The 27,876-nt window shown below is 55.0% G+C and overlaps 3 protein-coding genes across 21 annotated transcripts in view; 2 read left to right on the forward strand and 1 right to left on the reverse strand.

The window, feature by feature from the left end:
- MGRN1 (mahogunin ring finger 1) overlaps positions 1 to 17,438 on the forward strand; it is a 56,693-nt gene extending 39,255 nt beyond the window's left edge. Inside the window, exons 9-17 of one of the 2 annotated variants that reach the window (XM_053556117.1) lie at positions 383 to 451; positions 1,949 to 2,108; positions 4,677 to 4,786; positions 6,656 to 6,721; positions 8,135 to 8,361; positions 9,468 to 9,591; positions 9,857 to 9,902; positions 11,532 to 11,630; positions 15,686 to 17,438. In XM_053556117.1, the coding sequence (XP_053412092.1) occupies positions 383 to 451; positions 1,949 to 2,108; positions 4,677 to 4,786; positions 6,656 to 6,721; positions 8,135 to 8,361; positions 9,468 to 9,591; positions 9,857 to 9,902; positions 11,532 to 11,630; positions 15,686 to 15,798 (1,014 nt within the window). In that variant the 3' untranslated portion in view covers positions 15,799 to 17,438. The remainder of the gene's footprint in view (positions 1 to 382; positions 452 to 1,948; positions 2,109 to 4,676; positions 4,787 to 6,655; positions 6,722 to 8,134; positions 8,362 to 9,467; positions 9,592 to 9,856; positions 9,903 to 11,531; positions 11,631 to 15,685) is intronic. The other variant, XM_053556118.1, reaches the window with a different exon arrangement.
- Positions 17,439 to 17,622: 184 nt separating this feature from the next.
- NUDT16L1 (nudix hydrolase 16 like 1) lies at positions 17,623 to 26,865 on the forward strand. Of its 6 annotated transcripts, none has more exons than XM_053556128.1 (5): positions 19,766 to 20,093; positions 20,179 to 20,509; positions 21,048 to 22,495; positions 25,442 to 25,504; positions 26,685 to 26,865. In XM_053556128.1, the coding sequence occupies exons 1-3, from the start codon at positions 19,893 to 19,895 to the stop codon at positions 21,200 to 21,202; spliced, it is 687 nt and encodes a 228-aa protein (XP_053412103.1). In that variant the 5' UTR covers positions 19,766 to 19,892; the 3' UTR covers positions 21,203 to 22,495; positions 25,442 to 25,504; positions 26,685 to 26,865. The 6 variants fall into 6 exon arrangements, with proteins under 6 accessions (XP_053412109.1, XP_053412103.1, XP_053412105.1 ...); XM_053556130.1 differs by having other exon boundaries at positions 21,048 to 21,494; XM_053556132.1 differs by having other exon boundaries at positions 20,179 to 20,439.
- Positions 22,504 to 27,876, reverse strand: part of ANKS3 (ankyrin repeat and sterile alpha motif domain containing 3) — a 34,247-nt gene continuing 28,874 nt past the window's right edge. For 7 of the 13 annotated variants that reach the window (XM_053556114.1, XM_053556104.1, XM_053556105.1 and 4 more), the window contains 6 exons: positions 27,350 to 27,465; positions 26,912 to 27,076; positions 25,422 to 25,546; positions 25,159 to 25,300; positions 24,717 to 24,889; positions 22,504 to 24,408 (listed from right to left, as the gene is read on the reverse strand). In XM_053556114.1, coding sequence (XP_053412089.1) covers positions 24,147 to 24,408; positions 24,717 to 24,889; positions 25,159 to 25,300; positions 25,422 to 25,546; positions 26,912 to 27,076; positions 27,350 to 27,465 — 983 coding nt within the window. In that variant the 3' untranslated portion in view covers positions 22,504 to 24,146. Of the gene's footprint in view, positions 24,409 to 24,716; positions 24,910 to 25,158; positions 25,301 to 25,421; positions 25,547 to 26,911; positions 27,077 to 27,349; positions 27,466 to 27,876 lie in introns of those variants that run through there. The other 6 variants (XM_053556112.1, XM_053556111.1, XR_008373306.1 and 3 more) reach the window with 6 other exon arrangements.

Below are 27,876 nucleotides of genomic sequence, written 5' to 3' on the forward strand. Positions count from 1 at the left end.
ACTAAACTAAAGGTGTTTTCATGTACTGTGGAAGGAGACACAGGGAGTTGGTAGGCTCTTGGGCTGCCATGTCATGCCTTCAGGCATCTACTCCAGTAGCCCTTTTAGGGCTGGTAACGGGTAGGTCCAAGTGGTTTTCCCCTAGTGCTGGCATGGAAAGGTAGGCAGAGGGCATGGCTGTAGGCCTTGCATGGCTGGCAGACCACTGGTTGGGTTAGGTAAGTGGCAGGTTTTACCTACTCCTGTCCTGGGCCCAGGGATCAGGCCGGACCACCTGGACACCTTTAACATACCTGCCCCTGGGACCCGAGCCTGGCACCTTGGAGGTAGTGTTGGGCCAAGTGGGTACAGAGGAACCCAGTGAGCCCCTCTCTGCTCTCAGGTCGACCGGGTCAGCTACCTGCTGCAGGAGATCTACGGCATCGAGAACAAGAACAACCAGGAGACCAAGGTGTGTCTGTGTGCCTGGTGCCTGCTGGGGGTGGGGGTCAGGCCAGCCTCACTCCCCAGTTCTTCTGCCTTTACTCAGCCACTTATTGGGAGTGACTAGGGCTTCCCCTAGGGCTCCTGGACCCCCAGATCTCATCATTTTTTCTTAATTTTTAAAAAAAGTTAACAGAGTTTATAGAACACTTTGTCTTTTCCTAGCAAATTCACTGCCTTACGTAAATTGCCATCCAGGTCCCAAGGCAGCGTGAGGAGTGCCTCCTGCCCTCCCCTGGCAGCTGTGCTGTCTTGTTGGAGCCCACGCTGCCCCCTGGCGGCTGACTACCTCCTTCCGACAGACAGGGAGCCCCTGCAGAGCTGGTGGTGTCCGCAGAAGCGGCTGTGGTGGCTGACAGACAAAGCGTAGTCAAGCATGGCCAGGGAACAGAAAATGAAATTGGACCCTGGTTGTCTTTTTCATTCTTTTTAAAGGGACTCTGCTACCTATTTGTTAAAAATCTCTCTGAAAGTGTTAGATGCCACTGACACTTTCAATGTGGCATCTGGGCCCAGACCAGTTGGAACCAGCTGGAAGCTGGGGAGGTGAGAGCATTCTGGCCAGGCCTCCCCTCAGCTGAGGGCACTCTGCTCATCCACAAGGTTTACACTGGAGGTTGGCCAACTTTCTGAAAAAGGACAGATGCTAAATGTTTTCACTATATGGGCCATGGGGTCTCTATCATATTTACTCAAAGCCATTAGAGGCAGAAGCAGCTGCAGACAATATGAAAGCAAGTGGGTGTGGCTGAATTCCAGTAGAACTATATTTATAGAAAGAGGCGGTGGATCTACTTTGCTGATCTGCTTTAGATTTTTGCATTTCTTTTTTCTTTTTTTTGAGACAGAGTCTTATTATGTTGCCCTCAGTAGAGTGCCATGGTGTCACACCTCATAGCAACCTCCAACTCTTGGGCTTAAGCGATTCTCTTGCCTCAGCCTCCCAAGTAGCTGGGACTACAGGCACATGCCACTCCTGGCTAATTTTTCTGTTTTTAATAGAAACAGGTCTTGCTTTTGCTCAGGCTGGTCTTGACCTCCTGAGCTCAAGTGATCCTCTCTCCTTGGCCTCCCAGAGTGCTGGGATTTTAGGTGTGAGCCACTGAGCCTGGCCTTGCTGTTATTCATAACCAGATAAATGGATATCCCAGTTATTGTGAAGGTTCCTAGTGGCATGGCTCTTCCATATTTGCTCTTTGGGTCTGAAGAACAGAAAGTAGCCTGGATTCTCATGATTTAGATGGGCCGAGGCACAGGTTCTCTCCACAGCTGTGTGCTAGGCATGGCTGGGATTTGAGCCTGGTGCTCAGCACTTGGGGCTGTGTTTCTGGAGTTCAGCTTCAAGGTCACCTCCTTCTGCCCTCTGGTGACAGAAGGGAAGGGACAGCGGGTGGCATAGCTGGGAGCTCGAAGGGCTGTTCTAGGCAAGCTGAGGCCATCGACTCCCAGGACTTTGTCCCTGCAGCCCTCGGATGATGAGAACAGTGACAACAGCAATGAGTGTGTGGTGTGCCTCTCCGACCTGCGAGACACCCTGATCCTGCCCTGCCGCCACCTGTGCCTCTGCACCTCCTGTGCGGACACATTGCGCTACCAGGCCAACAACTGCCCCATCTGTCGGCTGCGTGAGTGCCTTGGGCTGCCATCCCTTGGGAGGCTCTGCGGATCAGGGCCTGGCCATGCCATCGTGGTCCTGGGCCAGGGGTGGTCCTGGAGCTGCAAGTCCCTCGCTGGCTAAGAAATAAACCGCCACTGGTTTTTGATCCAACTCATGGTGTGTTGGCACATGCTGGCCAGTGTAGTTCATTGACATTAGCATGTGTGCCGTGTAGTCTTCACAGACTTCCAGAATGAAGGGCCTCAGAGGTGCTCCAGGGCAAATGTTTGTAGTGCCATTTGAACTGGACAAGAATTGATCAGTGAATGAAATCTTTATTTTAAAGTACAGTACAGTGAGCTGAAAACAGAAAAGTGTGCTGGGTAGAAAATTGATTTTGGTTTTTTGGAGCATCACGTTGGACGTAATTCTGAATGTCATTTGTCTTCCAATAGAAGGAACCCGAACCATCTCAAGATAAGAAAACCCAGCAGGTCAAAATGAGCCTCTGGCCGGTGGGCAGTGGTCCTGGCAGTGGGTGCAGGGACAGGGTGTGGGGGTGCCTGCAGAACTGCAGGGCACATTTGTTTAGGGGTTCTCAAGCCCCTGAGCCAGGATGTGGGATTGTGCAAGGATGGTAGCCCAAACCCAGATGTGAGGCTTCCCTGGGGCTATCTGGGGCTCCGAGAGGCCTCAGCTGGTGAGAAGAGGATAGGTGTGGGCTGTCTGGGAGCAGCTCTACTAGCATGTCCCTGGGTTCATCCCCATGAAAGCCAGGTGGCCATGGAAAAGATGTTCGTGTGGGAGCTGTGGTAGTTCCTCAGGGCAGGCTGAGTGTACAAAGTAGAGGACAAGGATGTGTGGTCTAGGGGTCTGGAGCCCAGGATGAAGCCCCAGCCAACACAGAACAGGGCCTCGGGGGAGAGGTGGTCAGGGCCAGCCTGTGTGAGGCTGGGTACTCAGAGGGTGAGAGATACAAGTTGGGATTGGGGACCAGGGAGTCAGCCAGGCCTAGGCCAGGGGTTGGGGGAAGGTTCCTCTCTGTGCCTGCTTGCAGGTGGCCCTGGGGACCGATCCTGTCCCAAGGGTAGCCCTTACATGCTGGCCATGGTGCCCTCACCACACCAAGAGCAGCAGTTCTTAAGGGAATTGCCTTATGTGTGGGGTTGGCCTAGGTGCCCCCATGTCTTGAAGCAGCTCTGACAGGACACCTTTGCCTCCCCTCCCTCATCCTCTGAGATCCCAGTACCCCTGAGACCCCCCAGAAGCCAAGGCCTCCCTAGGATTCCTACAGAGCTCCGTGGCTGGGAGGTAGCCCAGTGTGGGACAGGACCTCCAGCTGAAGCTGAGCACAATGTCTCCAGTTCCTCCTGGCCTGCCAGGGTTTTTCTAGGGATTGAAGCATAGGCCTCAGGCAAGTGTTTAGCTCTGGGCTGGGCCAGCTGGGCCAAGGTCCTTGTCCCTCAGGCAGTCCCCTCCCCTGCTGGCCACCAACATGGAACTCTGTGGACCACCATGGACCCTGCCTCTAGCTATGGCTGTGTCTTCCTTTTGGTGACTGCTGCTGTACCCTGAGGTGTGGACAGGTGTGGAGACAGGAGGCTGACTGTGTCTAGGAGACTTGAGCTGTATACCATCTCCAAGACAGGGCCTGGAGCCAGGGGTGGCACAGGGAGGGAAGTGGGGACTCCTACCCACAGGGCCTGGGCCAAGTGTGGGGCAGACAGTGAGAAGGTGAGGGAGGGAGGAATGGGGCTGAGCAGTCAGGACAGCATCTCTGAGGAGGCTTGAGGGAAGGATAGTCTGGTGCACTTCAGCAGACTGGGCCCAGGGAGCTGAGGAGGCCTGTGGCCAGGTAGGCGCTGTAGGGCCAACTTCCAGCATCTTTTGGTGTATAGGAATATGCAAGTCAGTCCTCAGACCCAAGCTTGGAGCCCCTGTATGGCCTTGGCAGTAGAGGGATCCTTCATGGGCAGCCACTGCTCCCCTGTGTAGAAATGTGGGGGGCACTGAGAGGCACAGAGCTGGGAGGCAGCCCCGGGCCCCTTAGCCCCTGTCTCAGTATGCAGATTCCTCCGTCTTGTTTAGTTTAAGGTTCCTAGTTCTGTTCTGTGGCCCATTGCTCATGGGCCTATGGCCTGTGCTCCTCACTGGGCAGTGTCTTAGGATCATCCTGCTTTTGTGAATAGGACAACTGCAGTGTGGCAGTGGCATCTTAGGTCCCAGTTTATTTTCTGTGCTCCTGGTGGCTGTCGTCTGTGCCTCTTGGTATCCCCACTATGAGACATCTCACAGTCAGGAATGCCCTTCCCCTCCTGCCCTCAGCTGGCTCCCTGGTGCCAGGCCTGTCACTTCAATATCCTGTGGGTTCACAGTGGGTCTCATGCGGCTGAGTGTGGTCGAAGAGGCCTGGGAGCCCCCTAGGGCAGCACCCACGGCTTTGCTTGTCTCCCTTCCTGGGGCTATTTTGTTAAGACTCTTCTGACAATGTGGCTTTTCTGGTTTGTCCTGGGACTGCTATGGGGTGGGGGTGGGGGGGCTTGGAGGGTCCACTGGGTGGTACTCTTGCTTGACTTGAGCCCCTCCTCCTGCCCAGCTTTCCGAGCTCTCCTGCAGATCCGGGCGGTACGGAAGAAGCCAGGAGCACTGTCCCCTGTGTCCTTCAGTCCCGTGCTGGCCCAGAGCCTGGACCATGAGGAACACTCTGTAAGTGTCTTCCTGCCTGGGGGCATGGAGGAGCTAGGCCCCAGACAGCACAGCCACTACCCCTTTGTCTTCATGTATTCAGTGGGCAGGTGTGGCCCCTCGGGTGGCTGTGAGGCATCACTGGGGTGACCAGGCTGGGTCCAGGAATTAGCTGCTGGGATTATTGTTGCTCCTGCCAAGCCTGTGATGTTGCTGAGTGCACATGTTGCACAGCTCTCCACAGAATGGTGGAGTTGGGCACTCTGTGGTTCTCAGTGAACGAGCCATGCTGTTTCCCTCATGAGGTGTCCTCTGAGGGGCTTGATCTAGAGCAGCAGTTCTCAACCTGTGGGTCGCGACGCACAGGAACTGTATTAAAGGGTTGTGGCATTAGGAAGGTTGAGAACCACTGATCTAGAGGGACCTTACAGGTGGACCTCAGGCAGGCAAGGCAGGTAGGGTTCTGGCTTCAAGAACTCAGACCAGGGAGACAGATGCAAAGAAAGAGACAGAGATGGAGGGAGACAGGTGCAGAGACACAGAGCAGGAGGTGGAGGGACAGACACAGAGAGATGGTGCAGAGGAGAGGCTTAGGTAGATAGGGCAGGTGGCATGCTGGGCAGGGAGTGTGTGGGACTGGGTCTCAGCCTCCTCGAGGGTTGCGCATGTTGTCAGTGGATGAGTCTTTTCTTGCTGTCAGCTGAGGTTCAGTGCTAGTGGTTCTCAAAGGTCTTACTGCCTTTTTAAGAAGAAAAGAGGAAGAAAGCCCTGTACTGGCACTTGGGACAATGCCTTTGTGCTGGGAGCTTCCTCTCAGCTGCAGGACCAGGGGCCTACCCCAGCAGCTTGTATGGAATGTTTGCCCCAACCAGTGTTTCTGAAAATTGGGCCAACGCTTGACTATCTGGAAATCTCTCTTAAACCCCAGATTTGGGGCTTTTCTTTCAAAATCTGATGTTGTGGTTTTGAAGCTGGAAACATGATTTGGGGGTCCCTGTTATCCCCCAACTTGGGCAGCCACACAGACTTTTGCCTGCTGTGCCCCCATGGGCACAAGGGCTCCCAGTACCAGGCCCCACTACACGTGCTCAGGTTCTTTTTCTTTTTTTCTGTTTTTTTGTCCCTCTCTGTTTCTTCCCTGGGCTGAGGGTCTGGTGGGTCCCTCTTGTCTCTGAACCAGCTGTAGTGCCTCCTGTGGTGCATGAGCCCCCTCCAGGGCTGACATGAGCTCTTGTGTCCACATGCCCCAGAAGCGCCCATGTCTGTGCCTTCCCTGCTGCAAGGTAGAGAGCCCAAAGTGGATGAGCCTTGCTGGCTGCCATATTCCCTGCTAGGCTATGTCCACGTAGTGCCAGAAAGAGCCCAGAGTAGAAAGTTTTTTCCATTGAGCCCATTTAGATAACCAGAGAGTGGGCTGATTTGGGGCTGGCTTTCTCCCCAGCTGTCTTGAGTTAAATGCTGGTGATAAGTTATGAGATGGTGCACAGTTCACAAAGGTGCCAGGAGCTGGTTGGGGGCCTTTGGCCAAACGGCCTCAGGATCTCTGCCTGTACCTAGTCAGGTCTACTTTAGAGTGTATCTGGCCACTCTCACACTGAACCTGCTGCTCCAGGTGATCTGGAACCATAGTGGGGCTTTAGGCATGGGGTCGGGCTCCACACTCTGAACACTCGGTGTAGGACCAGTGGTGCAGCTCCTGGGGGCTGGCTGGATGTGCAGACAGCAGAACCTGCAGTCAGCACAGTCCCTGAGATTCTGGTGCACGCGAAGCTTTGGAAGTTCTTGGTCCCAGTGAGCCTAGAGGACAGCAAACTAGAGAGACCCCATTCAGCACACTCTATTGCATGTGGAGGGGGGTAGTTGTAAAACATATGATTTTTATCTTGACAGTGTCCCTTTAAAAAATCAAAGTCGTACCCCGCCTCCCTGACCAGCAAGAAACCTAAAAGGGAAACAGTAAGTGTGTTTGGTCCTATGGCTACATTTTTTGGTCCTGTTCCTTGATTTTTAAACCAGTGACAAGTATGGGAAATACCTCCCACCCCAGGCTAATGTTTGATGAACATAGTCTGTCATGTCTGTTCCTCATCCCAGTGTCCCTGCCTAGGATGGGCATCTGTGGGACAAGCAGAGCTTCAGATCCATGGGCAGAAAGCCACTTACTGCGGCCTTGTGTGGAGGGACAGCTCGAGGCCCAGGCGCCGTCCCCACCAGCTTTGCCTGCTGCCCTTGGTCTCCCCACTGCCCTGTTTCCCTTTGTTTTCTTGCTGGCAGCGGAATGGGTCTGGAGGGTGGGACTAACGCCCCTGCAGGCAGCATGCCCTGCGCTTGCTTGCTGGTCTCCATTCCACTCCTCTGCCCCACAGCACAAAGAGCCCACAGAGAGCCAAGGACTTTGGTGTCTTGCTTCCTTCCTGCACCCAGGCAGCAGCGGGGCCAGGCTTCCACTTGGAGCCTCTGTTGACCCAGGCAGTCTCAGCTGAAGCCCATGTGCCCTCAGTGTGTCTTAGAGAGGTGGAGGTCGCTCAAGAATTGGCCAGAGAGTGTCCTTTCCTTTAGAAGGGTGAAGGAATTGAGGGTAATTGTCTACCTTTAAATTGAAGGCAGGTGAGGGAGCAGATATGAGGTAGATAGAGTTCCAGAAAGCTACCCTGCCCACTGCCCCATACCAGCCCATTCCTCTGCCACTACTCCCACTGCCCCCATGGTCCTAAGGGCTGTCCCATTTCACTCCCTGCTTCCGTCCAGGAGCTCACTCAGGGGTAAGGGGCGGGGGCTTATAGAAGAGCTCCAGTGCATTCTGCCCCTTGACCTAGTTTTGGAGGAGTGAGGGCAGGGCAGGGGAATGCCCTCCTATGTCCTGACTACTGTTCTCCCAGGACCTGAGTATCTTCCTTCCTCAGCCTTGTCAATTTTATCCTTCTCCGCAGAGGGGTAACAGTGGCTCTCCACCAGGACATCCATTAGAATCGCCTAGAGTGTGTCCCCTCAAGTGACCTGGGTCAGAGCAGAGCTTCTGGCAGCCTGGCTGTCCCCCATCTGGGGTGTGCCTCTTCTGTTGGTCTCTCTTGCCTCTGGCATGGCTTCCCTATGCCCCTGCTGAGTTCTCCTGTCTGCACTAACTCCTTGCTCTGCACCTCCGGCCAGGCAGGGCAGAAAGCCAGGACAGGGCTGGCCCTCACCCTGTTCACCAATGTGGGTATTTGGGTATCCAGGTGCGAATGCTGGGGCTGGCAGCCAAGAAGGCAGAGTGGACAGGAGGTTGTCAGAAAGAGGGTCTGGTGGGGGCGGAAGGTCCCTGGGACATGAGCCCAGCAGCGGGCAGGGATCTGACCCATCAGCTTCCCCTCACCTGTCCTGTCTTCACAGAGCTCTGACAGCATCCCGCCTGGCTATGAGCCCATCTCGCTGCTTGAGGCACTCAACGGCCTTCGGGCCATCTCCCCAGCCATCCCTTCGGCCCCCCTCTATGAAGAGATCACCTACTCAGGCGTCTCAGACGGCCTGTCACAGGCCAGCTGTCCACTTGCTGGGATCGATCGGATCATGGAGAGTAGCCACCCAAAGGGCAAGCCGCGTAGCAAGTCTCCTGACAGGTGTGGCGGGCCTAGTGCTCCCTTCTGAGCAGGGCATGGGCACCCATGGGGCCTGCCGCCTGTGGGCTGGGTTTTAAATTTCTAATGTGTTTTATGTGGTGATTCATCAGAAGGACGTATAAGTCCCATTAAGTTTAGTATAGCAAAGGTACAGGCCAAAGCAACAGGGGCAGCTACATAAGTGGAGGCCAGAGGCTTTGCCCCCTGGCCACACCCGGGCAATCTCTTCATGTGGCAGCTTCAGGACATGTGCCGTGTCTCTGCCAAGTGGAGCCCTTTTGAATCTCATGGTCCCAAGACTTTATGGGGGTTCTGGTCATGGAGGCATGTCCTGTCCTGTGACCAGTAATGGCAACTGAAACTCGGGCCAGAGCACGAATGAGGTGCATGTCACTGATCTTGTGGCTCGCACCTGATGAGCCAGCGGGGTGTGGTTCATCTCCAGATGTTATCAATTCATCTGTCACTGATACCAACAACCTTCTGAAGGCCATACTCTGCAGTGGGCTAGGGGCCAGACTTGCAAGTAGTGGCCGGCCAGCCTGTTGTGTTGACTCTTTCCCACATGGATGTTAGTTTTTTGATATAAAAGTATTAAGGCAGACAAAGTCTGTAATGCCACCCCCAGGGCTCCTGTGATGGAGCTCCACAGAGAACAAGCTCCAAGGCTGGAGGAAGAGACATGAGAGTGTGTCTCCTGCTTCTTCCCTGCCCCAGGGAGCCATTATCATTGTTAGTTTCTCTTCTAAAAAGAAAAAGATGCTGGGCAGTGTCTGTGGCTCAAAGGAGTAGGCCGGAGGTGGTGGGTTCAAACCTGGCCCCGACAAAAACTGCAAAAAAAAAAAAAAAAAGAAGAAGAAAGAAAAAGATGCTTTGGCCTGTGCTAGTGTGCCAGGGGCTCTGTCAGGGCGGGTCTCTGCTAACCACTGGTTGCTGGGCACCATCGCAGTTGCTGCTGGCAGAAACCCTCCCAGGGAGCCTCTTTGTGCATCCCAGTAGTCATATGCCGGGTCCCCTGCAGGCATCTGAGCAGGGACCTTTGTGACCGATGGGTTGGCCTTTCCTGTCCAATTGTCCTCTGACCTCTTGCCCCTTGTTTACGACAGCACTCTGCGGTCTCCATCATCCCCCATTCGTGAAGAGGATGAGGAGAAGCTCTCAGAGGACTCAGATGCTCCTCCCCCACTGAGCAGTGCGGGGCTGGCGCTGCGGGAGAGCAGTTCCCCTGAGGTGAGGTTGCCACTCTGCCTGCCTGCGCTCTCCTGCTGCTCAGCCTTGGTGTGATTCCTTCCAGCTTCGGTTTTCTTTTGTGTCCCTGGGATGGGGTGCTATAGGGTGGAGTCTCCCTGCAGGCTGTAGAAGGGGTCCTGTGTGATGTTGGTGTGGCCTGGTATGCCAGCCACCACTCTCTGTGTCATCCCTGTCACTTAGTCTCAGGCTTAGGTCACCAGCCCTGATTCCTAAACTCCAAGTGGACTTCCTCTTTGTTCCCTAGAGTTTCATAACAGAAGAGGTGGACGAGTCATCATCACTAAAGCAAGGTAAGCCTCCCCAGATGCAGTTGCGGTTCCAGGATGGTAGGCATCCCTCCTGCCTGTCCCCTGCTTCTTAGGGGTGATCTGTGTGGTGCTGCTGGCCTCATCCTTGGTTGTCATTTGGCAGAGGCTTTGGGCTGCTGGTCAACCTCTGCCTGTCCTTTGTGGACAGGGTGGGTCTTTGGCCTCCTTCTGGGCAGAGCTGCCACGTGGAGGGAGGAGAGTTTGCTCTTATTTGTTTTGTGGTTTTGGTGACTTGGGGTGCCTGTTAAAGAATGAAAACAAGGATGGCTGGAGACACTCAATTCTCCCCACCTTGTTTTAGTGGAGGGCCTATGTGCACAGGTGCCTAGCGAGGTTTGAGTCCCAGGTGCTGCTCTCAGTGTGGAACTATGGCTCTGGGTGGGAGCCAGACCTTTCCAGCCTCATGGGTGGGCAAACCAAGGCTCAGAGAAGCTCAAGGCAACTTACGTGATGGAGCCAGGATGTGGCCTTGGCTGGCTTCAAGACCAGCAGTAGGATGAAGGTACCAAATAGAGCATAGCCACTCTGCTGTGGTGGCCTGACCTTCCCTATGGTAGCCCCCTGGCCACACATGTGGAGCCTGTCTGCTAGCTGCTGAGCCAGGGCTCCTGTCTACCTTAAGAAGAGCCCAGGCTGGGCGGCGCCTGTGGCTTAGTGGGTAGGGTGCCAGCCCCATATACCGAGGGTGGCGGTTTCAAACCCCGCCCTGGCCAAACGGCAACAACAACACCGAAAACAAAAAAATAGCCGGGCGTTGTGGCGGGCGCCTGTAGTCCCAGCTACTTGGGAGGCTAAGGCAAGAGAATTGCCTAAGCCCAGAAGTTGGAGGTTGCTGTGAGCTGTGACACCACGGCACTCTACTGAGGGCAATAAAGTGAGACTGTCTCTTAAAGAAAAGAAAAAAAAAAAAAAAAAGAGCCTAGGGCTGGGGATGTGGGTGTGGTGAGCAGGGGCCTGGGGCAGGGTGCCTGTTCCCTGGAAGCAGTACCATCATCTGCAGCTCCTCCATGTCTCATCCTCCTGCATTTTTCTTCTGAGTGCCAACAGTCCTCAGCTGTGTGGCACTGAGGACTTCCTCCACCTCACAGGCCACAGCTTCTCCCTTCTCGCTTCAGCAGGAGCTTGGGGCTCCCTGTCTGTGTAGACACACCTGCAGGGACCAAGCGGCCTGGCTTGTTGGGTGGTGGGGGTTGCAAGCAATGCTGGGCCAGCCCTCTTCTGCCGGAGGGACCCTTGCCCATGCAGACACCCTCAGCCCCACTACGAAGTGCCCAGAAGGGCTAAACATGTGCGGGGCAGGACCAATGCCCACCTTCCGAGGTCCCATTGCTCCCAGTATAGGTTGCTTACAGGGGCGAGCACAGCCCAGTTAGCACCTGTTGCCATTTGAAATATGGATATGTGATTTTTTTTTTATAATAAAAATAAGCCCCTGGTTGGGAATGGGAAAATGAAGAAAAGTAAGTGTCCATTTTTTAGTTCCTGGAGAGCAGGTCAGATTTTGGGGTGGGTCCTTGTAGTGGCTCCAGAGCTCTTGGGGAAGAAAGCCAGGCTCCTGGGTACTAAGCCAAGGACCTGCTGTCCCTGACTTTGCCCCTCTACTTGCTGCAGGGAGCCGAGTGCCGTCCATTGAGAACGTCTTACAGGACAGTAGTCCTGAGCACTGTGGCTGCAGCCAGCCAGGTCCACCAGCTGACATCTACCTGCCAGGTAATGGTGCTGCATTCTCTTGGGGCTGAGGATGGTACCAGACCCTGTCCCCAGGGAGCAGAGGTGCTGCTCTGATGCCCGGTGCATAGCAGGAGGGGCTGGCCTGGAGAGCTTGGTGCTTTCCCTGTCTCTAAGCTGTGTTCCCACCTCTGACCCCTAGAGCAGGACTTAGGACCTGCCTGGTCCCCAAGGCATTGCCCTGTAGTCCCTGGCTCTGGGAAGGATGCTACTGAGGGACAGGGTCTTTTCCCTCATCTGCCGCTTGGTCACAGCCAGGCAGGCAGATCTGATCTCCTGTCCTCCTGCATCCCTGGTCCTTGCCAGATGATCTAGTGGCAGGGCCTCTGCCCTGGCAGTTGCAAACAGAAAGCAAGGTGCTCCTGGGTCACCCAGTGGTCTGGACACTTGGGGGGTTGTGACATGCTTTGGTTAGAAAGTGCCTCTTGCCCTGTTGCCTTGTGGGCAAGCAGAAGTCTGTGCTCACAGGCTGGGTGTCATGGGCTCCCCAGGTGTAGGGGAGCAGGCACTGAGGCTCTGCTGGGCACACAGCAGCCTGCCTAGAATGTGAGCCATGGCAGAAACTGTTCAGGACCAACACATTTTAAAGTGACAAAGAGCTCAAGTTTCATCTCATATTTCATCCCAACTAAAAACTTTGGGGGTGGCCAGGTATGGTGGCTTAGGCCTATAATCCTAGTGCTTTGGGAGGCCAAGGCAAGAGGATGGCTTGAGCCTAGGAGTTTGAGGTTGCAGCAAGCTATGGTGACTCCATTGCTCTCATGCCTGGACAGCAGAACAAGACTCTGTCTCAAAAAAAAAAAAAAAATGCTTTGAGGGGTGAAGAGCATTCTAGATTCTGGGAGTCACAAGCAGGACTCTCCTTCCCCCAAGTGGCCCTGAAGGGGCAGCTTCTGAAAAGCCTTCCTTTGTATGGCCAGCAGAGAACTCAGGCCTAGGCAGTATCAGGATAGGCCTCCACGGCTCAGCCCCTGCACATTAGTCTAGGATGCCCCCACTCTGGGTGAGGGTCCCAGGCCTTCTTTAGGTCCAGGGAAGTGGCCCTGTCAGCCTGTGTCCTGCATGGCCTCACGTCTGTGCCTCCATTGAAGGCCCCTCAGTGTTCTGGGGCATGTGATGGCCATCCTCAGGAACACACACAGTGTTGTGGTCTGTGTTTGTGTCTTTATCCATTCTGTTCTCCTGGCTTGTTTTCACTTAGAGACCTTGAACATCGTGCACATCTGTGTGTGTTTAACACTATGAACATGCACACAGGTATCCTTATTTCAGTGACAGCCCAGCTATGACCTGGATGAAAGAGCACACTGCATCGAACTGTTCTGTCAACTGTAGATGAGAAAATCCACAAAATGGTGAAAACCTAGGTCCACAGCGTCCTGAGGCTTCCAAAGGTCAGGCAGCTCTGTTCAGCCTTCAGCCTTGCCGTTCCCTGGAGGAGAGGCAGAGCCTCCTGCAGTCCCCTGCGGTAAAGTCTGGCCCAGGCGCTGTTGCCATCTGCTGTTTCTCCTTGGTGGCAGCAGGTCCATACTCACGGGCATTTTATACTGGGCAACACCCCCACCAGATCCTAAAGCTGGCACCTTTTGCCATGGTGGATTCCCATCTGCAATGTGTTTGCTATCTGAGCCTTCGTCTCTCCCTCCCTATGCACAGCCCCAGGGCCCAACACCTCTTTTGGATAGAGGAGTAAGTTGACATGTGACCTTTCATACACACCTTGGGGTGGCTGTGTCAAGCATCCTTGGAGAGAGGAGTCCTCGCCTCCCTGCCCTATTGAGTGTCCTTCTGATTTTTTTTTTTTTTTTTTTTTAAGACAGAGTCTCACTCTGTTGCCCTGGGTAGAGTACCGTGGTGTCACAGCTCACAGCAACCTCAAACTGTTAGGCTCAAGAGATTACCTTGCCTCAGCCTCCCAAGTAGTGGGTGCTCGTTGCCACGCCTGGCTAGTTTTTCTATTTTTGGTAGAGATAAAGTCTCACTTTTGCTCAGGCTGATCTACAATTCCTGAGCTCAGGCGATCCACCTGCGTCAGCCTCCCAGAGTGCTAGGATTTCAGGTGTGAGCCTGGCCTGACTTTCTGCATCGTGTCTTCCCAGGGGGCCTAGAGTCTGAATCCAGAGCTCGCCAGTGGCCATGTTATTGCTCCTAAAAGGTGGCCTCTTGGGGGGTCCTGACTTTTGGAACTAGAGGTTTTTCCATCTGGACCAGGTAGCTTGGTTGAGTTCTTCTTCCAGCCTTTGGGGTCCTTGAAACAAATTCAGCCTGGGTGTGCTCCTAGGAGGGAGCCTCAGGGAGACACTGGGCCAGATGTCACAAGGGACTCTCCAGCAGAGGTCATACCTCATTGTGCATGGCAGCACAACTCATTTGCCAGCAGTCTCACAGAAGATGGGTTGAAATGTTCCACAAGGATCCACCCCTGTTTTCTGGTCATAGCTTTATGTTATGGATTCACAGAGAAAACAATACACCCCAGGCTGCATAAGGCCCCGTCTGAGAGGGAGTCTGTCCTCATGGGCTCTCTGTTGCCTGTGGAGACCGTCTGTCCTCCTCTCGTAGTGGGGCCTTCATGGCCTTGATGTCACCGTGTGCCTGGCAGACAGTACTGTTGGTGAACTGCCTTTCAGCTCTTAGTCATTCGTTATGCTGCTAACTTGTTCGTCCTGCCTCTGGAACCTTCTAGAACACTAGCACACTCTGAGCCATCTGTTAGGAGGCTGTGGGAAGGGAGGTACCCTCTTCTAGTGTGGTCCACCTGAATGTTTTACAAAAGACCAAAGTATTTTTTGTTGGCCAAGAGTATCCCCCCAAAATAGGCAAACATGGTGGGGACCCTCTTCCCCTTGTGAAAGTTCTGGTCCAATTACCACACATTGCTTTGGGACATCTGCTAGCGGGGGAACCATTGCCCTGTGTGACCAGTGCTTTCCTGCAGTATGCCAGCCATCTTGGGCTGATGCCTGTGAGGCCATCTGGGAAGCAAGTAGCTGGTGTTCCAGACTCTGAGCCTCGGCCCTTGCCCCTTCTACTGACCTGAACCAAGCTGGGGCATCTTCATTTGTTTTGACAGCTGCTCCAGTGTTCCCACACAAACCTCCCTGTCATCTTGAATGGTTTTGGTGACAAATCTTATCCCTCCATTGCAGTAGCACCCCACACTGTACAAAGTGGGCCCCGCCTCTGCCTTAGGGGAAGGTGCTATTTGATTGTTGAGGCTTAGGTCAAACTTACAGAAGGATAGAGCTCAGGGAAGACATGGAACAGTGCGTTACACAGCCTGGGGCCTGCAAGGCAGAGCTGGGTCCCACACAAGATCACAATTTCTGAAGGAAATTATTGCTCTTTATCCAAGGCTGAGGCTATTCCAGCAGCTCTGGGCTGGAGCCCTGCGTTAGGGTGCGGGGGCCAGAGTTTGGGCATCCCTGAGGATGTGTTGGTCCTGCTGTAGCCACAGGTGATTGTCACAGGTTCCCTACACTAGTGCCCTTGTTCAAGCCCTAGGAGACAGACCTGGTCTCTGGATAGAGCACCTCATGGCAGCATAGGCCTCTGGAAGGTAGGGAGGCTTCTGAGGCCCTCCCTCTGCTTCAAAGAAGCCCTGATTTGAGCGCCATCTGTTCTTGCCTAGGTGTGCTCCCTGTTCACCCCTGTCCTCCAGAGGCTAGCTGAGTTCCATCCTAACCCAGTTGTAAGGGTTAGCAACACAAGTGGCTGGTCAGATCCCGAAAGGAGCTGGGGTAAGGGCAGGAGACAGAAGGGCCAGCAGTTGGCAGCACTGCGTTATATTCTGTCCCTGGTGCAGCTTGCTGCCAGGTGCCCAGGGCTGACCTGTCCCCAGAAGGATGGCTCCACTGGCATACCTAGGGCTGCAGTCTCCAGCCCTCAGTGTGGTTATATCTGAGGGCAGACATATACCCAGAGGCAGAGTAGGGTGCTGGGTGGCTCTGCCCCTGGAAGGCTCCACATTGGTAGGAGCAGGTGACATGGGACCGAGTTGACAAGCATGATCCCTCCTCTTCTGCTCTCACCTGCAGGATGGTCCACCTCCATGGAGACGCCCTGCAGCCTCAGCACCACTGGGCCCCCCTGGCCTCCACTTGGTGGCCCCAGTGCCGATCCCAGCACCTCTGACTTGACTCCACTCTGAGAGCCTGGCCAGGCTGGCAGCAAGGAGCCCTCGGCTCCCCAGACCTTGCCAAGGGGCTGCCCTGGCCCCCAGTGTGATCTGGCCACTCATGTCTGCACGCCCCCTGTGGCCACCAGGCTCTGAGAGGCCATGGCAACCCTTGATCAAAGAGCACAGTAGACTGTCTCCTCCAGTCCCCTTTTTTCTATGGTTGCTATATTTGTAAATGGTACAAGATGAAGGACAGCAACTTTCTAGCTGGGCACTGCGCCCAGGGTCCCCTAGCTCAGTAGGTTGAGCCCAGGGCTGGCACTGACTGCTCATGTGTTATATCTGGACCAGCTATGCCTAAGAACTCAGCGAACCAGCAGAAGAGAATTTATTTGTGGGTGAAGTGTTGTCTTCACAGATGTTGGGGCATGGCAGGGGGCCCAAGTCATGGTCCATGAAGGAAAATAGTGCCTGTCCGCCCTCCCTGTGTGTGTCGCTGCTGCCTTTCACCCTTTGCCATTTGTTGAGGTCCTAGTGGCTCTTCCTGGCCCACCCTGCGGGCCTGTTCTGAGCCTCAGGGTGCACAAGCACCTCTGCCCATAGCCCTTCTCCCGGCCACCAAGGTATCTGCACAGGGCTGGACCTGGCCCAAGGCAGAGGTGCAGCCATTTGCAGCTGGCTTTGGTTATATCATCAGGCTTATCCAGGTAGAGGGGGTTCTGCTCAGCTGGGTGCCTGCCAGGAGGGACCGAGTATCTTCCTCAGATCCCCTTTTACTATTTCAATGTCACTTTTTTGAGACAGTGTCTCACTATGTCACCCTCAGTAGAGTGCTGTGGCATCACAGCTTACAACAACCTCAAACTAGGCTTAAGGGATTCTCTTGCCTCCGCCTCCCAAGTAGCTGGGACTACAGGCACCTGCCATAGCCCCTAGCTATAATCATCCCTTTTTATTTCTCCTTGATTTGTCCTGTCTGAGACTGTTGTGGCAGGACCAGCCTGTGGACCAGAAGACCCAGCATGACACTTTGCCTCTGGGGACCATGTCCTTTATGTAGGAAAAACCTGGGCAATGCAAAGGCAAAGAGGGTGCTGGGCCTGGTGCCTGCAGGGTCTTGAGCCCAGCAAGTATGTATAGCTCCCCTGGCCTGGAAGGGCAGAGGGGCCCACTGCCCAGAGAGGTGCCCTGCAGCTGACCCCTGGGGGAAGGATGGCTGTAGGATAACCCACAGCAGTACCCAGGACTCAGCACACCTGCCCTGGCCCAGTTGAAGGCTCTGGGTTGCTCTGAGTACCAGTCCTGCTCAGTATGGTGCTCGGGAGAGGAACCCACCAGGGGACAGCCGCTCTCCACTTGAGCCTGAGTGGAGTGTGCCAGCTCCTTGCATTGTGCACCCAGGCCAGCCTATCCTCCTGCTCTGTGTGTGTGCACCTGTGCACATGCTTACACGTGCAAACGTGCACACTCAGGCTGGCTTTCTCTTTCCCCAACCCAAGCAAGGTCTGGCCTTGTCATCAGTGCTGGTGCCAGAACTTTGTGTGGATGAGCTGAGACAGCATCTGGGGCTTCCATGTGCTGTCATCTGGTGTGCGTGGATAGGCTCGTTTGTTCATTTTTACTGTATATTTATAGTAATAAAATCATGCAGCAATATTCTGTCTGCTCCTTCCTCCGGGCACGGTACTGTGTGTCAGGCTATTTCCTGATCCAGAGGCAGGCACTGAGTCTCCCTGGAAGCTGCCACACTCTGCCTCAGTTCATGGCCTCTGCCTTGGTTTCCTCACATATTAGATGGCAGTGACAGTGCAGGTTCTCAACTAGGGTGGGATTAAATAAGATAGCTCAGGCTCGCAGTGGGTGATCAGTGCTCATAGAGTACTATTTGTGACTGTTTTTATTGTTTCTCATCTTTGTTGATCTCTGGTTGGAGTGAAGCCAGACCTTTGGGACTTGGCTAAGTCTCCTGAACAGTTAGCACAAGAGCCTGGGACCCCCAGGTTGTGGGTTGCCCCTCTAGTCGTCCCCATCTCTATTGCTGATGCATCCCACAGTTGTTTAGCAGGTACCTCCTGTGTGCCAGGGGAGGAGCCTCTGTAAGGGTGCTTACATTATCAGCAGTGAGACAAACAGGTAATCAAAATCTTTTCTAGGGTTGGTTACTGTCAGTAAGAAAGTCAGTGGGTGATGAGATGAAGGCCTGTGGAGGACTTGATTCAGCTGCCCTGAAAATGACAGGAGCTGGCCCTGGGATAGTGCAGACATGGTGGCAGGCATGAGCCTGCTGTGGGAGCCCACTGGCTGGGGTATCAGGGACAGATGCTGAAGACCTTGTTGAAGTGGTTGGAGTTTTTTCTAAGGGGTAGTCAGTTGTCTTGTCTTCTAAAGAGACTTAGGAGCAGAAGAGTGACACCACCCTGCAGCTCTTGTGTGGAGACTGGGCTGGAGAAGCCCAGTTTGGCTGCCCAGAGATGGTACATTTGGAGGCTGGAACCCAGCCCAGGGCACTCTGGTTAGCTAGCCTATGCTCCCCTGTCCAGGGGGTTGCCTCCTAGCAGGGGCTGGCCAGTGCCCCAGGGCACCCACCATGCAGGGCCCCCAGCTTCTTTGCGAGCACAATTCAGGCTGCCTCCATGGCCTCTTTTTGACTCAAGCCTACAAGGGTGGAGGGGGCAACAGCTGTTCCTGGCATCCACAGCCCTGTAGCCCCCTAAGACCGGCTTTTTTCTGGCCTGGTCCCAGCATGGGTAGAGGTGCGTAAGGTGTTTGGTGCTTGCATGGGCTAACCCGGCTCCCCCTCCACACTTCCACAGACCCAGTCTTAGTACTGAGGTCTGGTGGTGGGACAGGGTTGCATCAGGGGAGTGTTTCCTCCCATGCCCCTTAATGCCCCACAGTCCCTGGGCTCACATTGTGCTTGGCTGCCTGGACGTGGAGCCCTCCCCAAATCTGACATCACCAGACTTAACAGGAGTGTCCAGTGGATCCTGCCAACCCTCACCCGCCCCACCTCTCTTCTGCACAACTGTACTTCAGGCAGCCTTGTCTGTGCCACAGTAGTGGCCTGACTGCACAGCTCTGAAGGCTGAGGCTCCAGCCCTGGGCACCCTGCAGTGCAGACAGGGATCCTTCACTCAGCAAACCTAATGTCCACTGTGGAGAAGAAAGTGGCCCTTGGGCCTGGCTGCTGGTGAGGTGAGCCTTGCCATCTTGAGGTTCAGGGGACCCCACCGCTCTCCCTTGGGCAGTGTTTCCAGTGCTGTAGCCCAAGGACGGCCTTCTCCAGCACAAACACGGGGTAAGTACTGGAGGTCCTCTCCTGTGGGATCTGGTGGCTTTCTGTTGTAGACAGTGGGTAGGAGGGGTCCTGCCACCCAGTACCAACTCTGGGTGTACTTTTCACAAGTCCTGTCCCTCTCTGAGACCCAGGCTCCTCATCAGCATGTTGGGAAAACTTGCACTTCCCCAATGGTTCCCAGCATGTGATGCCTGGCCTGGAGGACCCTGGAGAGCCTGGTCCCCGATTTAAGTAACTTCTTGCCCCAGTAGGCTAGGTCCAGCGAACCATTTAGTCCTTGGCCATACAGCACAGTGTCAGGGCCGGGCACGGACTTGAACTGAGGCGCACAGAGTGGCCTAACACACAGCTCTCCTGAGATGCAGAGTGGCCTGGAACACACAGCTATTGTGCATGGTGGCGGAAGGTTGCCACCCTCCAGGCTCAAGTCCAAGAGGCCTGGCAGAGGAAGCCTGAGAAGCTTCGCTAGCTCGTGTAGCTGGGGTGTCCGGCTTTCCTGTAAAGAGCGGGACGTGTTCGGGGCGGAGGAGGCCCGGAGTCCGGCTGGCACCCACCGCTCCAGAACGCCGTCCAGTCGACGTGTTGGATCTTGGGAGTTGTAGTCTTTAGGCCAGGGGCGGAGCCGCTACTTGGGATACGCATCTATTGGGTGGCGGCTGGCGCACACGGCCCTTGCTTTTGCACACTGCCCCCTCCGCTTCTCAACGACGCGTCGCAGGGCAGCGATGGGCTCTGCGACGACCTGCGTCAGGGATTGGAGGGAAGGTGGGGCCCAGAGACGCGGCTGCCCTCGGGTTGGTGGGGCGTAAAGGAGGCGGGTCCGCGCATGCGTTTAGGGGTGGGGGCCGGCCGGGCCTCGGGGGCCAGTGCCAAGATGTCGTCGGCGTCGGTACCGGAGCTGAAGCAGATCAGCCGGGTGGAGGCGATGCGCCTGGGCCCGGGCTGGAGCCACTCGTGCCACGCTATGCTGTACGCCGCCAACCCCGGGCAGCTCTTTGGCCGCATCCCTATGCGCTTCTCGGTGCTGGTGAGGACGGGGGCGGGCAGTGGCCGGGCCGGGGGCACCGCGCCGACCCCGCTCCCGCGCCCGTGACCCGGCGCTCCCCTTGCAGATGCAGATGCGCTTCGATGGGCTGCTGGGCTTCCCCGGGGGCTTCGTGGACAGGCGTTTCTGGTCGCTGGAGGATGGACTGAACCGGGTGCTGGGCCTAGGCCTGGGTTGCCTGCGCCTCACTGAGGCTGACTACCTGAGCTCGCACCTTACCGAGGGCCCGCACCGCGTCGTGGCGCACCTGTACGCGCGGCAGCTGACGCTGGAGCAGCTGCACGCCGTGGAGATCAGCGCGGTGCACTCGCGCGACCACGGCCTGGAGGTGGGGCCGCCGCCCGGGCCCCGCCCCCCGCCCCGGGGTTTGGCTCTGGCCCAGTGGAAGGCACCGATGGGTAACACGTCTCCCTGAGGGTCCCCTGGCCGGGCTGGGTGGGGTGTCGCTGTCTCCAGCAAAAGGATGGGGAGGGGGGCGGGGTTGGGGCTCCCTCAGGGCTGTGTTACATCTGCCTTGCTGCTTGCCATTGCCAATCCTGGGAGTGGGGAGTGGGACCGGTGGGGAGGAAGGGATGGGGGACTGGTGTTTGTCTAGGGAGGTGGAAAACTGAGCAGCAGAAGGGGGAATTGTAGGACTTGGGAATTCATGGGGGTGTAAAGGCTCTTGAGTTGTGGGTTTTGTGGTCTGGAATGGGGAGCATGGGGTACAGTGGGGGGGGAACCACAGGGCTGGCCTGGACACGTGCTTGGAGAGGAGGGGGCTGTACCTTCCAGGGGAGCTGTCTGCCTTCTGCCCTGCCAGACCCTGCTTGGGCCTTCCACCATGTCCTTGGCAAAACGCGCTGCTCTTCTTCCAGTAGCTTGCAGGCCCCTCTTGCCAGGGATGTGCTGCCTTGCATGGAGGGCCTGGCCCCAACCCTGACTTGTCTGTGCCAGGTGCTGGGCCTTGTGCGGGTCCCACTGTACACCCAGAAGGACCGAGTTGGAGGCTTCCCCAACTTCCTGAGCAATGCTTTCATCAGCACCGCCAAGTACCAGCTCCTCTTCGCCCTCAAGGTGCTCAACATGATGCCCGAGGAGAAGCTGGCTGAGGCTTTGGCTGCAGCCACAGAGAAGCAGAAGAAGGCCCTAGAGAAGCTGCTCCCGGCTTCCTCCTGAGGTGGTTCCTGTGCCAGCTGTCATCTTTCCCCCACCCCTAGCTGTATCTGTGCCCACAGCCTGAGAAGACTTGGCCCTGGGATTCCTGTGAAAGTGTGTCTTCTAGAGTGTTTCTGTGTTTGCCCTTCTGACTGCACAGGGCAGGCAGGCATCTCATCATCTCCACTGTCCCAAGCAGTCATCAGGCAGTGGCTGGGCCAGCTGGGACCCAGCCCATCCTCTCAGGTTGGTTAGTGGGCGGTTTGGGTGCCCTGGGCCTGGCTTTTCAGGCTCAGGATGTTCGTACCACCCAAAGGCTCAAACTCCTCAGTGTGCTTCTCATCAGGTAGTACCCAGTTGTCGAAGGGGGTAGGTACACAGCTCCAGGTTGCTCAGAAGAATTTGCTTTGGTGAGGGATGCCTTTTGTCTAGGTCTGCTTATTCCTGCATCCTTCTGGAGCTATAGCCCCTAGGTCTGGAGGAGCCAGCTTGGGGTAGGATCTTACACTGTTATTTTTGGTTGTTGTTGGATTTGCTTTGTTAGATTTCATTCACCAATGTGTGAACTATAGGTGAAGTTTCAGAGTGGCTTTACCCCACTGTGGCTTAGTTCCCAGGAGGGTTGGGGTCTCAGGGACCCAGCTGTGTATGGAGTTGTTGAAGGAGAAAAAGACAATAAATAAAGTCGCTCCTCAGCTGCTCTCTTTGTTTTTTGGTTTTAGATGGAAGCCCAAGGCTGGGCTTAAGAGGGGCCTCCGTCCTTCTGGATGTGGAGGCTGGGGCTGAGAGAAGGGTTCTGTCCCCAGGTGCTAGGTATTATTCACAGGGGATGGGGGACATGGAGGAACTCCTCTGGCCCGATACATCCTGTTGTTTCCTTATTTATTGGGGCACTTTAAGCCTCTGCCTGCTGTGGGCTGGCAGCCTGGTTGGAAGCTCATGTGCCAGGACCTCCACATTGAACCTCAGCCTGCATGGGGGAATCCTGTTCTGGATCCTCTTTGCTTTGAACCTGCATTTCCTCATTCTTAGTACAGTCTGCATGCAGCTTCAGGGGATGGTCTGGAAGCACAGGTTTAGTGTGCTGAATGACAACAGCAGAGTCAGCATGGGACAGAAAGGCCACCACTGGTAATCACCTACAGTCCCATTATCTGCGAAGATTCCAGTGGTGAGTTGGAAAGTTTCTGCAGCCAATACCTGGTCTGCTGAGGAAGGTGATGCTCTCAGATCCACCTCAGAGTTTGGTAAGAGGGCCACCACGTGTGGGAGGATGTCTTTTGCCTTGCTGTGTGAACAGAGTACCTGGACCTAGCTCACTTACATTACTTAGGGCCTGGGGAATGTGCTTAGCTCTCTAGTAGCTTGTCTTGAGTCAAGTTGGGCTCTGTAGAGGGCTGCTGGAACAAAGATGCCCCTAGGCTGCAGGGGGTAGGGCAGGCAGGGTTGCTGGGTCAGCCTACCCTTGTGCATGGTACTCTGGGGCCTAAGCGCCAGGGATGTCCACCCAGAGGCCCAAGTTGCTAGGCTGGGGTTTTCCCCTTGCTTCAGCCATTACTTTGTTGGCCAGCACTGTGTATCACGTAACCACAACTAAGCCTTTCACCAGCTGATCTTAAATTTTATTTTCCAAATGACATTTTCAGGTGCCCCACTTCTCATAAGGTCAAGCCTTTGGTACCCACAGATGGGAACACTCTCCCCAAGGCCCTGCCTGATCTGGGCCAGGGCAGGCCATAAGCTCTGGGCCTTAACATCAAGTTTCGGTGACAGGCCCTTGTCCTGCCTCAGTGCTGGCCCAAGCTGCCTGGCATGGGCCATAGTCCCTGTCCTGCTGTGTCTGCCGGCTGCTCCAGGGCCTGACCCTCCGGCCCCATCTAGGCCTCTGCTGCTTGGTGCAGCTGCCTGTGCATGGCCCTGCTGACTCCTGGCACACAGCTTCAGGGTGGATCAATCACCCAACGTCAGAGTCTGAAAAGAAAAGACCCTGGTGAGACGGAGCGGGGTGGGAGTCTAAGCTGGCATTCTCACCTGCAGCTAACCAGAGTAGACCCTTGCTATTCTTGCTCGGGTCCTGGTGCAGGCTCCAGGCTGGCAGACACTCACCATCCATCTGGGCTAGGGCTCCCTCCACTTCTCCTTGCTGCTCAGCACCTGCAGTTTCTCCAGGCTCTGGGTCACTGAGCACAGCGCTCGCCCTGAGAATGACACCAGATGGTGCTTTGCCACAAGTCTGGGTGCCACCCAGGAGGGAACTAAGCATGGCTCTGTGAGTTGGGGCAAGCTGCCTCAGGCAGTCATGACCCAGTCCCAAGGACAGCCTTGAGGTAGAAGGATTCAAACCTACTTTCCCCAAGAAGAGGTCCCTCTGCCTCCCTCTGAAATAAAAAGGGGCTCTCAGTCTTCACCAAAGTCTGGCTTCTGGGTTAGGACCAGGCCACTTGCAGCCCTCTGGGAGACTCACCCATCTCATGCACACAGTCCTCCAGGGCTCCTGACAGCTCAGGGAGGGTCATAGCCTGCAGGGATACTTGCCAGCCTTTGGAGTCTGAGGTACAGAGGACTGGGTTGGCCTGGGTCTGTGTCCCCACAAACCCTGCCTTGGTCCTGAGCTGCTGTAACCAGGAGACCCTCCCCACCCAACTGTCAGTGCCTGAGCAGCCCCCACAAGCTGATGCTCGGGCCCCTGTTGTGTTCCTCCTCAATTTGGGGTTCCATGAGATTAGAAAGACTGTGACAAAAATGTTTTCTCCTCCTGCTTAATGACCCAAGCACTAGCTGCCAAGCAGGGCTCAGCCCCAGAAGAGAAAGCTTCCTCAAGGAAGCTGTGCCCCAAGGGCCTTTCTTCACACTGTCACAGCCATGCCTCCTGCCACTGGGGGACAGGTATGTTTTCCATCACAGGTGATGAGGTCCCCAGGGCACCTTTCTCCTCCATGCCAGGACTGTAGACACTAAGGGACGAGGGAGAATAGGGTGCCAGTGTGACAGCCACATCAAGCCCGTTGGATAAACCTGGCCTTGAGCTACCCTGCACTCCCATCTGCCTGTCAGAGTCAGGTGGCTACTCTTACCTGCCAGGGGAAAGGCCGGGCCCAGGGCAGCTGCACCAGGGGACTGGTCCTGCCTCACTCGGGCTGATAGCTCAGCTTGACAGGCTCTGCCACACACAGGAACAAGTGCTGGTGAGGGCAGATGCCCCCAGCCTCACCCTTGAGGGGAAGGACCAGCCTTGTTCCCACACCTGGGAAGTTGCACTGAGGAGCAGGAGGGAGGCCCCACAGAGCCCCTCACCCTGTATGCCCTATGGAGGAAGTGCCAGGATGCAATGGCAGGGAGTGTGGGGAGGGGCAGCCCTATAGTTAAGGGATCTGGAAAGAATAACGCCTGAGGGCCCCTGTAGCAGCTCCTCTGCAGCTCAGCTGGCAAATAAGGGAATCTGACCTGCAGCAATTCAGGGCCACTCACCGCAGCTGGTCCAGGATGAGGGCAGCATCCTGGGCAAGTGCCCAGGTCTCCTGCAGCTGGGCCTGCATGTACTTGTGGGCCCCATCCTGCTCCAGCAGGCAGCTCTCCACCACCGCCCACAGCTCCTGCTCCTGGGACACCTGGCCTCGAACAGCCTCTAGCTCCTCACAGCGCTGCAGGGTGGAGGGCCAGGCTGGGAGGGGGCCCAAGACCATATGGGAGGACTAGGCTTCTCCCTCTCAGAGGTCTGAGTCTGTTGTTCTGTCTCTGACCCAGTCTCTCCTCCTCCCCATCTGTGCTGGCCACTTGCTTGCTCAAGTCCTTTTGCTCCCTGTATGCACTACTGTCCTTTTCCTGTAAGGGCTACGATGTTTGTTTCTGCTTTGGCTGCTGCCCTTGCCATCCCTACCCCTTCCCCATGGGCACCCTGGGCACCAGCTACCTTGTGCAGCTGGATGGCCAGCTCCTGCATCTCGGCCTCCAGGCGGTCAGCATAGGCCAGCTCCAGGGCATCACTGGGCGGGCGGGCACTGCTGTGCCAGCGGGCAATAGCAGAGGTCATCTTCCTTTTGGGCCCAAACAACCTGCAGGGGGAATTAGGGAAGGATACAGATCTGACTACTCTGAAGTCAGAACTAAGCTGGTCCCAGGATGCCTGGCTGAAATGAGGGGTGTGAGTGCTAGGAATGGCCCTGCTGGACTCACGTTATGCCGATTTCCTTTAGGTCGCTCTCAGTGAGGGTCAGAAAGATGCGGAGATCCACATCCTGCTCCTCAAAAACCTGCAGGTACTTGAGACACCCAATCTGTTCCAGCAGTGTGGCCAGGTTCTGGAAGGCAGAGGAGACAGGAAAGGAGCAGCCACCATGCAGAGCATTTCCTCTTCACCCAGTGGACTCCTTTGGGCTGCCAGATTCTACGCAAGACTGGCCTGGGGCTGGGGCCCACACTGCCCTCCTACTCAGTGCCCTCAGGCAGACAGGACTTTTAAGCCCCGCTGTCTTCTTTTGATCTCTCTCCTGACCTCATCACTGGAACATGGGTTCCTCACCTCACCTGACATGCTCAGCTCTGTAAAAGGTGGTAATGAGGCTGTTCATCTTGAGAACCTTTGTCTAGGGTGTATACTTTTCTGATTCCTTGCAACTTTCTCTTTATCCAACATTTTGATTTTATGTGTTTAAGTATAGATTTCTGAGTTTATCCTACTTGGAGTTAGTTCATCAAGCTCCTTGGATATAAAGATAAATGTTTTTGTTCCAATTTGAGGTTAGGTTATCCCTTAAACATATTTTCTGCTTTTCTCTCCTCCTGTCCTTCTGGGAAGTATCATGTGTATTGTTAGCTTGATAGTATCTCACAGGTTTCTATTCATTTTTCTTCATTCTCTCAGATGATGTATGAGTTTTATGATTCTTCTGTTTGTCAAATCCACTGTTGAGCCCATCTAGTCAAAGTTTCATTTCAGTTGTACTTTTCAACTCCAGAATTTCTATATTTTGCAAGTGTATTGCTGTTTTTAATAGAGAAGTAAATTTTTGAAGATGGCCACTCTGTCGTTTCCCTTAAACTACTTTCTGAAAAAAACAGCCTTGGCAAGTTCCCACGATTAAATGAAGGCAGTAAGAGCACACCTGCTCCTGCAGCCTGGGGGCAGGTCCCCGGGAGAAGCCAGTGAGGCCACAAGCCCTCAGGGAGAAGTAGCACTGGTGCTTTTACAATAAAGAGCAAAAACTTCCCTCTCTGTCTTCCCTCTTCGTACCATGTGTGCCTGCACAAGACAGAGAACTCAGAAACAGCACATTTCCTTACTGGCTTATTGTACCTTCAATGAATCCCCAACAATAAAAAAAAAAAAAAGAAACAGCACATTTCCACTCAATTGTGCAGTCACGTGGTCTCTGCTTCACACATCTTTTCACAACTCCTGGAAGCAGCTGACATCAGTCTTGTTTTTCTCCTCCCCAGGCTTAAGGAGGCTGACTGGAGTATGGACACCATTGGAGAAGGATGCAACATAAACTCCACAACTGGGCCACTAATCAGGAGTCCACTGAGCCTGTGGTTTATTCGTCAGTTGGGGAAAAGCCACCAACTCTATCAACAATGCCTGGCCCATCATAAATACCCAGTAAACAAATCACAAAGAGCAGTCTTTCTAAGAGTATAACCACTAGCTTTCCAAATGGCCTTACCTGGGGTCCTGAATAGGGGGACGTCTCGGTTTGAGGGATAGATCCTGGGGTATAGACTGACCCGGAAGTCCCAGTGCTGGGAGGCCCCTGGTTGTGACGATTCTTAGTCTTCATATAACTTTTAGTTTGTTTACGAACTGAGCTTTTACATGCATGATCTGAATCCTGCAGCAAGGGATAAATGTTTGAGGTCACACATGGGTTAAGATCTGGGAGCTCTCAGGAAGCTGTCCTCTGAGGCTGCTGCTATAGCCCGTGCCACCCACACTCATGCCGTGCTCCAAGGCAGCAGGCCCTGGACGCTGCACTTCCCAGCACAGAAACCCACTAAAGACTTGTTACCATACTTGCTCATCCCAGGTTAACTGGGGTGTTAGGCATCTCCTACAATGCCAAGAATGGGAGAGGGAGTAGGGGGTCTAGAAAGGAGACTCTTACCTCGTTACTCTCAACAGAGGCCTCGCTGCTGAGCCCCTGGGCTCTGGATGGGCCCTCACTGCTGCTGCTGCTCCGGATGATCCCGAGGCTGGCATAGAAAGCGTGTTCTTGCTCTTCTGATGACAGGGAGAGAGGACACCTGCCTGTAGGCCTTGCCCCAGGGCCTGAGCTGCTACAGCCATAGCTCATCTCAAGCAGCTGGGTGTCCCCTGCTTCATGCTGCCTGCCCGTCCTCCCCTCCCCCTCCACAGACAGGCAGGTTCTTTTGTTCCCTAATGAACCCCAAACACCCTAAAAAGCACATGGATGTGTGACACTCAGTACAGAACTGCTGCATGCATGCATACATGTAACTGCTACAGACATTGCACACTGGGAAGACTCCCTTAAGCTTTAGCCAGCTTCCAAATCAAGGGGCTAAACCTTTCAGTTAGGAATGTCTCTTTATGGTGGAACTGCCCTTTATCAGATTCTTTGGTTTCCCCTATAAGAACCAGGGCTTCTGTACCTTTCCCTTTCTCGTTCTC

This window comes from Nycticebus coucang, chromosome 12 (assembly GCF_027406575.1).
Source record: "Nycticebus coucang isolate mNycCou1 chromosome 12, mNycCou1.pri, whole genome shotgun sequence".
In the NCBI taxonomy this organism is placed as follows: Eukaryota; Metazoa; Chordata; class Mammalia; order Primates; family Lorisidae; genus Nycticebus; species Nycticebus coucang.

What these genes read in the sequence shown, in the direction of transcription:
- NUDT16L1 (XM_053556128.1), top strand. Translation starts at nt 19,893, where the DNA reads ATGCGTTTAGGGGTGGGGGCCGGCCGGGCCTCGGGGGCCAGTGCCAAG. An exon ending in CTATGCGCTTCTCGGTGCTG is followed by an intron (nt 20,094 to 20,178) that starts GTGAGGACGGGG and finishes CTCCCCTTGCAG; the next exon opens with ATGCAGATGCGCTTCGATGG. An exon ending in CCAGTGGAAGGCACCGATGG is followed by an intron (nt 20,510 to 21,047) that starts GTAACACGTCTC and finishes TGTCTGTGCCAG; the next exon opens with GTGCTGGGCCTTGTGCGGGT.